Source organism: Dasypus novemcinctus, chromosome 18 (genome assembly GCF_030445035.2).
Source record: "Dasypus novemcinctus isolate mDasNov1 chromosome 18, mDasNov1.1.hap2, whole genome shotgun sequence".
Taxonomy (NCBI): Eukaryota; Metazoa; Chordata; class Mammalia; order Cingulata; family Dasypodidae; genus Dasypus; species Dasypus novemcinctus.
The window spans coordinates 65291256-65302467 of record NC_080690.1 but is presented as its reverse complement, the minus strand read 5'-3'; the positions used below and the strand labels follow the sequence as shown (position 1 = coordinate 65302467).

Below are 11212 nucleotides of genomic sequence, written 5' to 3'. Positions count from 1 at the left end.
CAGGTGCTTCTTTCTTTCTGAAAACTGGCCCCTGGCGATTCTGGACTCCTGTTACATGGTAAGGCACACGGTGGTATCTTCTGGTCTCTCCCTTCTTTGCCAGGTTTCCTTGTTTTCAGCTTCTTGCTCCCCTGACTTTCTCTCTCTGTATTCATCCCATTTATAAACGTCTCCAGTAAGATTAAGTCCCATCTTGGACTGCGCCTTAACTGAAGCAACCTCATCAAAAAGGTCCTACTTATAATGGGTTTACACCACAGGAATGGATTTAATTTTAGAACATGATTTTCTGGGGGTACCACACTCCCCTTTTTTCTGCTTTCTGCCTGGAACACAGATGTGGCAGCTGCAGCTCCAGCAGCCATCTCAGGCCATGAGGTAACTGAGAGGATGGAAGCCCCAAGCTAAGGATGATGGAGTAAAAAGACAGAAAGAGCTGTGTCCTTGATGGTGCTGGAGAGTCACCATTCCAGCGCTAAAGAGCTTGCTTCTGGGTGCTTTTTATGTGTGAGCGAAATAATCAGCTATCCAGGTAAATTACTCTTACGTATACCAATTTCACTTTTATCTTATATAGTGGTTTCCTCTCTTTGTTGTTTGTGTGTGTTATTTCCAGTCTTCCTTATTAAGCTATGGAAGAGAATTTCTAACTGAGATATCCATATATGCCACTGACCTTATGTGAACTTGGGGAAGGAATACAGACGCTATTTCCTTTTCTGGGCTAGGTCAAGTGGGGTTAAGAGTATGGGCTCATATCTGTCCTCACCTCCCTGCTGTGACCATGGGCTTCCCTTCTCTGTGCCTTTGCCTGGAGACCCCACGTTGGAGCCCACTGATCTTGGTAATGACTTTTAAACTGCACTCCCAAGAGCTCCTTTAGGGTCTCCTCAAGTGGGGTGGAGTCAAAGGATAGGACTTGAGCTTTCTTCCTCCTTCATTGGCCAGAATTGGTCACATGGCACCTCTAACTGCAAGGCAGTCTGGGAATGTGAGTACCTGACATTTTCAGCTTCCATTGTGGGAGGTAGTGTCTGGCCTCTTGGAAGAGGTGGAGGGGAGTGGCTGCTGGGGAGTGATTGACAGGTCAGCCATCCCCTCTTCCCTCAGCATGTATTTATTGAGACTTGTGGGAGACCAGACCTGCTGCTTCAACCAGACCTCTTTTTCTCTTATCATTGCTCCTCTCTTTGCTATTTGTGTCATTTCTTTATGTTTCTCTCTTTTCTTGACCGCACTTGCCAAAAGTTTATCTATTTCACTGGCATTTTCAAAGGACCAGCTTTAGGTTTTATTGACTAATTCTATAGTTTATGTTTGTCTTCTGTTTCATCCATTTCTGTGTTTACTTCTCATAACTCCCTACTTGTTTCCTTGAGTTTACTTTAAAGTTATGTGAAAGACTCTTGAAAGTTTCTTAAGCGGCAAGCTTGTTTCATTTATTTTCAAACTTTTTCTTTTTTTAGTACTTTAAATACATGTCATCATTTTAAGGCTATCATTTTTCCTTGCAGTATGGCTTTGGCCATATCCCACAGGCTTTGATGTACAGTGCTCTCACTGTCATTTGATTCTGGTTGGTACTTTGCATTTTGGTTCCCTCTGTAATCCAAGTATTATTTAGTTTAAAAAATTTTTGAGTATATAGAATGGGGAATATCTTTTAAATTGATACCTACTTTTGTTGCACTACTATTTAAAATAATATATTGAACTTCATGTAAGTTTGCATTTGAAGGAAAGATTCTGACTAATAAAATGGTTTGGAAAAAAATCTGAGCTACTCCAAGTTCACACCTTTTCCTTGATGGACGAACTGGGGCTCTAGTGAATCCCTGGTAAACGTAGGATCATAATCAAGATTTTGTAACTCTCATTCCGGGGCTCTTTTAAGGATGACCAACACTCACCCACCCACCATCTCATTTCTATGTTGTGGTTTTTGGCTTCTGTCTATGACACCTCAGTTTTATCAACACAGCTATCCCCAGAAAGGTTCTGTTCCAAAATCTCTGGGAAATCTCTCTACTAGGCCTTTCTAGAGCTTCCCAAATCTCTCTTTCTACCCCAAGCCTGGATGCTGCTGTCACCCCTTCTAGCACCAAGATCCTCCCTCTAGACGGACATCTTGGTGGGTGGGGCCTGTGGCTCAGACCGTGCTGATGAGAAGAATTAGAAGACACATTCTTGCTGGTTCCCACTACCCACCTCTCCTGCTTCTTACTCCTGCCCCATTTGCTTTTGTTTATTCACAGGGTCTTTTTTTTTTTTTTTGTAGTTAGAGGAAGAGGGAGGTCTTTGCAGGGTTGTGCAGGGGATGTCTGAGAGAGACATGGGGGGACATGCAGGCTCTTCTTTGGCTAAGTGGGTGAGGCCCAGAAGGTGGCAGAACTGTTCTTGAGAAATTCAGTCTTTCCCTCTGCATAAGCAGCCCTGCTTCAGGGCCCGGGAGATGGAGTGAGGTGCAGCGAAGGAGATGGCCAGTTCCCCCAAACCCAGCTCTGCTTGTACCCCCCAGTCAGGGGCAGCCTTGGGCCCGCGGGGAAGCAGCATTCTCAGATGTAAGCTGGGGAGGCCGAGGCAGGCCCTGGCATCAAGCGGTGGGCGCTTGGAGCACCTGGATTTGGGCAAGAGTGGGCACTAGGAAATGGTGGGGTTGGGGTGGTGGAAGGAGAGGCTGACACATGGCTGCGTTAACCAGGACGTTTATGGCCTCAGCGAGGGAGTCGGGCCCGTCGGCTCTAACTCTAGGGTGGAAGCAGGAGCACAGCAGGTCCACAGCCAGGCGTCCTCGCTGGAGGGAGGGTCCCCGGCCCAGGAGCAGAAGGAGGGTGGATGGCGCCAAGAGCTCTTCTCTCCAGAGGTCTCGCGGCCGCACTGCTACTCCAGGGCTGTGGGGGGAGGATGGGGTGGGGGGCCAGGCTGCTGTTAGGGAGGTGGAGGACCCAGTCCCCAGTGCCCCCACCCCTCCTGCGTCCCTGCCCGCCCCGGGCCTCCCGGAGGCCCCGTCCGCCCCACGCTCAGCCTGTGCCGGGTCAGGTGCAGGAAGGTGGCCTTGGTCTTCGTGCGAGGGAGGGAGGCTGACTGTGAGAAGAGAGACAGGGTGGAAAGGAATTCCGAGGCTTTGGTGGGGTGGCTGCTGCCCTCCAACAACATACACCCCCTAACCCGGACCCAGAAACCCAGGGTTTGGTAAGAGCCTGGATGAAGGAGGGGGAGTGGGGGCGTCTTGCGGTGACTGGTCCTGGATCCTTGTAGCTTCCAGGCTGAGGGACCATAGATCCTGACTCAGGGAAGCCCAGTCCTATGGGGAGGCGACTCCAGCTCGGGAATGCTGTAGCCCCCCCGTCTTTCGGAGCTCCTAGACTAGTGGGTGAGACTCTGGCCCTGCCTCAGCAACATGGTCCACTGACCCTCTGGGAGCGCCCAGTCTGATGGAGGAGACATGGTCCCTGACACTAGGAGTGCCCACTCTGATGGAGGAGACATGGTCCCTGACTCTGGTTGCTCTCAGTCTGATGGAGGAGACATGGTCCCTGACTCTGGGAATGCCCAGTCTGATGGAGGAGACATGCTTCCTGACTCTGGGAGCTCCCAGTCTGATGGAGGAGACACGGTACCTGACTCTAGGAGCTCCCAGTCTGATGGAGGAGACATGGTCCCTGACTCTGGGGGCTCCCAGTCTGATGGAGGAGACATGGTCCCTGACTCTGGGAGCTCCCAGTCTGATGGAGGAGACATGGTCCCTGACTCTGGGGGCTCCCAGTCTGATGGAGGAGACATGGTCCCTGATTCTGGGTACTACATATCTAATGGGGGAGACATAATCCCTTACTCTGGAGGCTCCTAGGCTAATGAGGAAGTCATGATCCTCAACATCTGGGAATTCCCGGTCTGATGGAGGAGACATTGTCCCTGACTTCTGGAAGCTCCCAGTCTGATGGGGGAGACACGGTCCCCCACATCTGAGAGCTCCCAGTCTGATGGAGGAGACATTGTTCCTGACCACTGGAAACTCCCAGTCTGTTGGAGGAGACATAATTCTCACCACCTAGGAGCCTACATCCTGATGAAAGAGACAGCTCCTATTTGTTTGAGAGATAAACTCCACCCTCTGGTGGTAGAAGCTCTGTCCTCATTTTCGTTGTGATGGAAAAGAGCAGGTATGATCTGCTTTGTCTGGGAGCTCCCAGTCTGAGGATGGAGGAATGATTCCCTTCTCACTCTGTAGCTCTAGTCTAATGGGGGAGGCAAACTCCCCATCATGAGCTCATTTCCCTAATATGGTGGAAGAGGCAATATCTCCTGTGTTTTAAGGTCCACCAGCCTGAAGGAAAAAGAATGCTCCACCCTCAGACTATGTCCCCCCTTTTTATATCTTTCTTTTTTTAAAAAATTTTTATTTAGTTTCCCCCTTTTAAAACCTTCAGTCTGGTATACCTCGTCTATGGGAGAAACTCCACTCAAGCCCCCTTTAGTAGCCCTCCATCGGATGGAAGAGGCCTATCTGCCACTGGTTATCAGCTTGACAGGAGAGGCAGGGGCCTCATATGCCCCCACCCCCAGTCAGATAGAGAAGAGAAGGTCCAATGGGGGAGGCATATCCATCCTAGGCCTCTGTCCCCCGATCTTAGGGAGGAGACATGCCCTCCCCTTGGAGCTCCTGTCTGAAAAGAGATGGTTCTCTGTCCCCTTCTGCAAACTCACGGGCCACTTGCATCTCCACCTCCAGCGTCTCCGTCTTGCCCTGCAGCGTGACGGTCTTGAGCGTGTAGCGGCCCGCGTCGGTGAGGTTCAGCTTCTGCACGAGCAGTGAGCAGTTGGGGAAGCCCACCTCCCGGCCTGTGTGCGCGGGGCCGGCGATCCAGTTCCCGGACGGCAGCTGGCTGAGCAGCCGGTTGGGCTCGGAGGCAGGCCCGCGGTACCAGGCGTAGACCAGCAGGTCTTTGGGGTAGCCCAGCACGGTCAGTGTCACGTCCTGGCCCTCCATTGGCTTGGTCGGCACAGGCACAATCGTCATGGCAACTGCCGCAGCTGGGGAGAGAGGGAGGGAGGCCCTGGGTCAGCTGGGCCTGCCTGGAGGGTGGCGTCCTCCTCCCTCCCCTGCCGGCTCATTTATGCCTCCCCCGACTGGCTGGCACTCCCCCATGCAGGGTGCTGGGAAGGGAGACAGAGGAAGGAGGCGACTTGTGTGGTTGTGGGGGTGGATTCTGTGCCCCACCAGGGCCTGCCTGGGAGCTGTATCTCCTCCGTCAGCCTGGAACTTCCCAGCCTTTAAGACACATCAGAATGGGAGATCCCAGAGGAAGGGGTTATGTCTCCTCCATCAGATTGCAAATTCCTAGAAACTGGGAGAAATGTCTCCCCTATTAGATTGGAATTCCAGAATATGGGGGCCGTGTCTCCCCCATCAGATGGTTGGAGTTGCATCTACCAAATTATGTCTCTTCTGTCAGACTGAAAGACCCCAAAAGGTGGGGTAGGAGACCTAGAGCTCTCCCATCAGATTGAAAGACTAGAGGGTAGAAGGCCATGTCTCCTCCATCAGACTGGACATTCCTACAAGTTGGGGATCCTGCCTCCTCCATTGGATTAGAACTTTCAGATTATTGGGCTGGGTCTCTCCAATCAGGCTGGGGAACTCCAGAAGGTGGAGGTTATGTCTACCTCATCAGACTGGAAATTCCTAGATAATGGGGGCCTGTACTCCCCCATCAGATTGGGAGTATCCCAAAGGTGGGAACCGTGCGTCCTCCATTATTCTAGGAATTCTCAAAAAACAGGGTTATGTCTCCTCAAGACCGTGTCTCCCCAGTCAGAATGGAAATTCTCCCCAAAAGAGGGCTGTGTCTCCTCTCTCTGACTGGATGCTCCCTGAGGTTAGGTGTCATGTCTCCCCCATCACTGCTGGAAAGACCATGGAGGACGAGGCATTGCCTCTTCCATTTGACTGGCAGCTCCTCAAATAAAGGGGCCATTCTTCCATGTCCAGGACCATCTGTCCGTGTCTCCTCCATCAGACTCCCCCAAGGGGGAAATTGGTGTCTCCCTTTCCTCTGTCTCCCTGCCGGCCCCCACCACAGGGTTGCTGACAGCTCAGGAGGCCCTTGGGATATCGAACCCACTCCCTGCACATACCTGCAACCTGGGGCACCCCCCCATCTTGGCCTGCACAGGCAGGGCTGGGGGCAGTGCCTGAGGTCATCAGGTCCACCCCCCTGCCTCCTGCCAAGGCCCCAGGCGGGGTGGGGCAGGAGGTACACTTACCTCTGGGGATGCCATTTCTGCTTTGGGTGAAAGAGTATCCACCCTTTGGATGAGACCCAGCCTGTTAGCGGGAGGGAGGGAGGGAGGGCAGGACCGTTCCCACTGTCCCCAGGGGAACCAAGGCGGAGTTAATGAGGCCCCAATGTTCAAAGCCACCATCCCCAGGGATGAGAAACTGTCCCCTGAGGATCCCAGTGGCTTTGAAAGCACCAGCTGTGTCCATGCTACACCCAGTCCCCAGGTCGTTTTAGGACAGAGGCAAGACAATGCCTCCCTGGCTGTGTTTTTCCATCTACCAATAGAGAGATTGGCTGTGATTTTCCACGCGTGTGTGTGTGCGTATGCACTCACGTGCCGTCATCTGCAGCAGATAACCAAGTGATCTGCTTGCAGTTGAGCTCTCTGTGTCGCAGAGAGTGGATTGAGCACTAAACTGCTAGGGACTGAATTCATGCCCCTTGAAGGGGCATCCAAATACTTTCCCATGCTGTCACCCCAACAATGTGGGAAGTGGGACCCATTTCCCGCTTTGTCAACCCACAAAGAAGAGAGTCTGATTTGCCATTTGATTTCCAGGTAACAGTGTCTGGGGCTGGTTCCTTTTGTCACCTGGATGAAGAGGGGCTTGCCTGACTTGCCACTTTGTCACTTGGCCAATGAATGGTCCGTGACACCCCATTTTCCTATCATCTGTTGGGCGGATGGCAACCTAACCATTGGTAGGGCAGCCAAACCGTCACTGTCTGTTGGGGGCTCCCTGGAGGGCAGTGCTGAACAGGCTGGTGGCGACTCACCAGAGAGCTTGACCACCACCGAGGCAGAGCCGGAGAGCAGGGTCTTGGCATTCTTCACAATACACGTGTACGTGCCCTCCTGGGCTGCTGTCATGCTGCTGATGTTGAGGTGGTCCTGGCCATTCTTTAGGGCCCGCCCATTGAAGGCCCACACATACTCGGGCTCCGGGCAGGACCGGGACACACACCACAGAGTGAGGGATGTGTTGAAGTCCACTTTGATGGTGCAGCCTGTGCGGGTGGTGGAGTCCTGGAGGATGGCCACGCGTTCTGGGCCATCTGTGGGAGGCAGGAGGGAGAGAAACGGGGTGGGAGAGGGAGAGGGGAGTAGAGGTGGCAGCCCCGGCTTTCTCTCCACCAGGCTGGGCCCCATGGAGGGGAAAAGAGCTCTGGCATTTTCGAATCCCACATCGGTCTCTAACTTGCTCTAGGATCTTGAGAATCACTTCCCCTTTCGGGGCTCTCAGATTTCTCTTCTGTGAAAAGAAGGGATTGGGCTGGACACAATGAAAGGTATTTAAAAAAATAATAAAGCTGGACTGACTTTTTTCTAGTAAGCCATTCTAAGAGTCTAGAATTCTAGGGCTCCAGGAGCTGAAGCTTCTAGTTCCAGGATTCTAAGATTCTAGAAATCTATGCTTCTAAGAGACTAGAATTTGGTGGCTCTAAGATTTTAGAAGTAGATGGTTCTAGGAGTCGCAGAGTCTAGAACTCCGTGCTTCTGAAATCTAGGTCGTAGGGTTCTGGGATTCTAGGTTCTAATTTTTCTACGTCATTGGTCTTCATGTACCTCTGTGGTTTAGTTTCTCAGGTTTCCACACTGCGTATCTGCCGCCCCTGGGAAGGACTCCATGCTTGGGTTATATTTTTTAGTTTTACCCCCCTCTCCATCCCACCACTCCCTCCCTGGCTCACCCAAAGCCAAGCAGTCCCACGTCCCTTTCCTGCAGGCATTGCTTCACATGGATGGATTATTCCATTTCAAAGGCCTTGGGTGATGGGTCAAAGTGTATTTTAAGAGGGACCCCTGGCTCCCCACCCCAGCTCTTGGGCCGCCTCTCCTGGCCTCAGTTTCCCCACCTATGCGGTTTGGGCACCGGGGATCTCTGGGGGGCCAGGAGGACTCACAGTACACGGTCAGGTTGATGGGCTCGCTGCGGCTGGCACTGACCGGGTTCCAGACCTCACACTGGTAGGCTCCGGCCTCCTCCCTGAGGACGCCATGCCGGGTGAGCACCCGGCAATCAGGGGACAGCCCAAGGCGCAGGGTAATGGGCAGGGTCTCGCCGTTGAAGAACCAGCGGACCTTGGCGGTGCCGGGGCTGCTGCACACCAGGCGCAGCGTGTCGCGGCGCTCCACCAGCGCCGTGTTGTTGGCCAGGACCACCGGCTGGGTCAGGATCTCTGTGGGGGCAAGAGACAGAGGGGGAGGGGGCCGGGCACCGCCTGCTCCGAGGACCTCCCCCACTCGGGCAAGGGGCACGGCCAGATCCTGGCGGTGCCCCTGGACCCCCCCCGCAGGAGGGCTAAAGAACAGAACAGGAGGCAATGAAATCCTGGAAGCCATCTTGGAGGAGGCGAGCATTTTAATTATTTTAGGTCTTTTTTTCCCCAATGGTTTTACATCTGTTTAGAAAAAAATTTTTTTTTTGAAAGAGGGATTAGGAGGGAGATGGGAAGGCTCGGCTGAGATGGAAGGGGATATGTATGTGTGGGGGGTGTCTCACCATAGACCTGCACGTGTCCGTAGCCCACCTCGGTCTGAAATTGCCTGTTGAGGGTCTGCAGGATGTAGGTGCCCGAGTGGCTGGGCAGGACGCCCTGGATCTCCAGGCTGCCGTCGGGGCCCACGGCCTCCCGCCCCGTGTGGGCCGGCCCGGGGGTCTCGTCGCCTGTGCTCACAATATAGCTGGCCACCAGGTAGGCCAGGCTGAGGGCGGGCCCCGCATACCAGTTGTAGGCGAGCAGCTCCCCCGAGAGCCCGCGCGCCACCAGGGTGAGGTTGTCTCCCTCGGCTGGCTGGGCGGGCTCGGGGGTGATGGAAATTTCCGCCGCGGCCCCCAGGAACGTGGCTGAGGAAGAGGAAGAAGAGGGGCCCGGTGGGGTGGGCTTGACGGGTCCCTCCGCTGGACGGAGGAGGAGACTCGGGCTCGGAGAAGGGGTGATCCAGGTTTAAGGTCCTCACATCCAGAGCCAGGATTTGAACCCAGAGCCGCCTGACTCCCGACCCCTTAACCACTTCATCTTTCTTGGAGTTGACGCGCCTGGCTTTGGGCAAGCTGCGTCAGCTCTCCCTGCCTCCCCGTCTGCTCCGTGAGGCGGTGGAGATACTGCCAACCTCAGAGGGTTCTGGAGGACTCAGTGGCACAGTGTGCTCAGACCAGCGCCTGGCATACGGTAAGCGCCCGATAAAAGCTGGCCGAAAAAAATAAAATAAAAGCTAGCCGGGCGCGGGTCTCCGTCCAGGGAGGGGCGTGTTGGGAGGATTGAGTGCCGCAGTCTGCGCTGAGGATTTAGGTTAACGCCGCGCATGTAGCGGGGACCCGCAGAGCGTCCTCTGCACCAGAAGTCACGAAACCGGGTGTTAGGGGTCAGAGCTGGCTCCTCCGGTCCAGCCAATTTTACGGTCCCACGTCAGACCTCTGGACCTGCCACTGGGTCCTGGCTCCCAGCTCAGGGCCTCTCCAGGCTCGACCCCAGCATGGAGCGTGGATTTGGCTAACACGTTCCACTCTCTTTTTTCTCCCTCAAACTGAACAGAGATACCCTCAAACTGATTAGCTGGTCAGAGCTGCTTAGGTTTGAATTGGGTGTGGTTTCCTGGAGTGGGCGGCCACGGCAGTTCTCTCGTGGGAAGCACTTGCATGCCCGGCCGGGTTTCTGGTACTTTCCATGCCTAGGACAGTGGCCTCTTGGGCTGGCACCCAGCCCTGCTGCTTCCTGGCTGTGTGACCCCCGGCCAGTGACTTCACCTCTCTGAACCTCACTTTTCTCATCTGTGAAAATGGGCCTGCCTCATAGCCCTCAGAAAGCACTTAGACCAGCTCCAGGCACAAGTGCTAACGAACGCTGGTTAGAGTGACCTACAAATGACCCTGTGAGCTAGGCCCATGTCCCAGACGAGGAAACTGAGGCCGAGAAGGGGAAGGCAGCTGCCTCAGACCACATCTGCAGTACAGGGCCAAGCTGCTGGATAAAACTCGCCCGAGGCCAGGCTTAGCCCATGATCAGAAGTCTTTGTCCAAGGAATGAGGAGAGGATAGCAGTGGCCCGTGGCCCTGGCTCACGTCCCCTTCTAGACATCCCCGTAGTGCCCCTGATAAGCTCTCTGGGAGCGGCCCCGGCCTGGCCCTGGCTGGCGAGGAGCGCCCTGTGCCTGCCTGAAGCAGAGCTGCCCTCCCTCCCCGGCAGGCTGGGCTTCTGGCTCACACCTTCCTTCTCCCAGGCCAGGGGTCCCCTCGTCCCTGAGGCCAGAGGGGGCCGAGGGGCGGCGGGTTCTCGCTCACCGCTGAGGAGGAGCCAGCCGTGCCCGGTCAGCGCCATCTCTCACCCCAAGCCCGGCCTTGGCGACGCGTCGGTGCCCGGGTGCTCCGAGGCCCTCTCCGGCTGGGGCCTGGCTCCGTCTGCCGCGGGACCTGGGAGGGCGCGGGGATTTGGAGCCGGGGGAGATCACCTGAATTTGGAGGGATCGAGTCACCGCGGATCTGGGGCCCTGTGTGGGCACCGGGGTGGGTGTGGCGGGCACCGGCCAGGGGGCACGACCCGGCCAGGCCTCCTGGGGCAGCTGCCTAGCCCTGTTGGTGCCGAGGGCCTGGATTTGGGACTGGGAGGAGAACCAGGTCGGCGGGTGGAAGGGCGGGGGAGAGGGAAGGGCAGTCCTTACCAGGCCAGGCCCTGGCCTCCCACTCGCCTTGGGGGTCACCAAAGAACAAAACCGGTGACGGACGACCACTGTCTTCCCAGCCTCAGTGTCAAATGTGACCTACAGGCGTCATCTCAGTGATGTCAAAACTACCCCCGAGGTGGGCCAAGGGGGACATGGAGGCACCGGGCAGGCGCCACGGCGTGCCCAAGTTCCCGCCGGGCTCAGGGGGGTTTTGGACCTTCTGTGGTGAGCGAGGATGGCGCCCCACTGCCCCTCGGCCCCGCCT

The 11212-nt window shown here is 55.4% G+C and overlaps 1 protein-coding gene across 2 annotated transcripts; it reads right to left on the bottom strand.

Annotated features, from left to right (window-relative positions):
• Nucleotides 1-2691: 2691 nt before the first annotated feature.
• CEACAM16 (CEA cell adhesion molecule 16, tectorial membrane component) lies at nucleotides 2692-10696 on the bottom strand. 2 transcript variants are annotated; one of them, XM_058280395.2, is made up of 6 exons: nucleotides 10568-10696; nucleotides 8789-9133; nucleotides 8190-8465; nucleotides 7062-7340; nucleotides 4708-5034; nucleotides 2692-2891 (listed from the first exon to the last, which is right to left on the bottom strand). In XM_058280395.2, the coding sequence occupies exons 1-6, from the start codon at nucleotides 10602-10604 to the stop codon at nucleotides 2881-2883; spliced, it is 1275 nt and encodes a 424-aa protein (XP_058136378.1). In that variant the 5' UTR covers nucleotides 10605-10696; the 3' UTR covers nucleotides 2692-2880. The 2 variants fall into 2 exon arrangements, with proteins under 2 accessions (XP_058136378.1, XP_023441998.2); XM_023586230.3 differs by lacking the exon at nucleotides 2692-2891 and having other exon boundaries at nucleotides 4560-5034.
• Nucleotides 10697-11212: the final 516 nt, after the last annotated feature.

Coding starts and splice junctions, on each gene's coding strand:
- CEACAM16 (XM_023586230.3), bottom strand. CDS start 10,604: ATGGCGCTGACCGGGCACGGCTGGCTCCTCCTCAGCG. Junction 9,134..10,567: donor CGGCTGGCTCCTCCTCAGCG/GTGAGCGAGAAC, acceptor CCTCTTCCTCAG/CCACGTTCCTGGGGGCCGCG. Junction 5,035..7,061: donor GGTGGTGGTCAAGCTCTCTG/GTGAGTCGCCAC, acceptor CTCTCTCCCCAG/CTGCGGCAGTTGCCATGACG.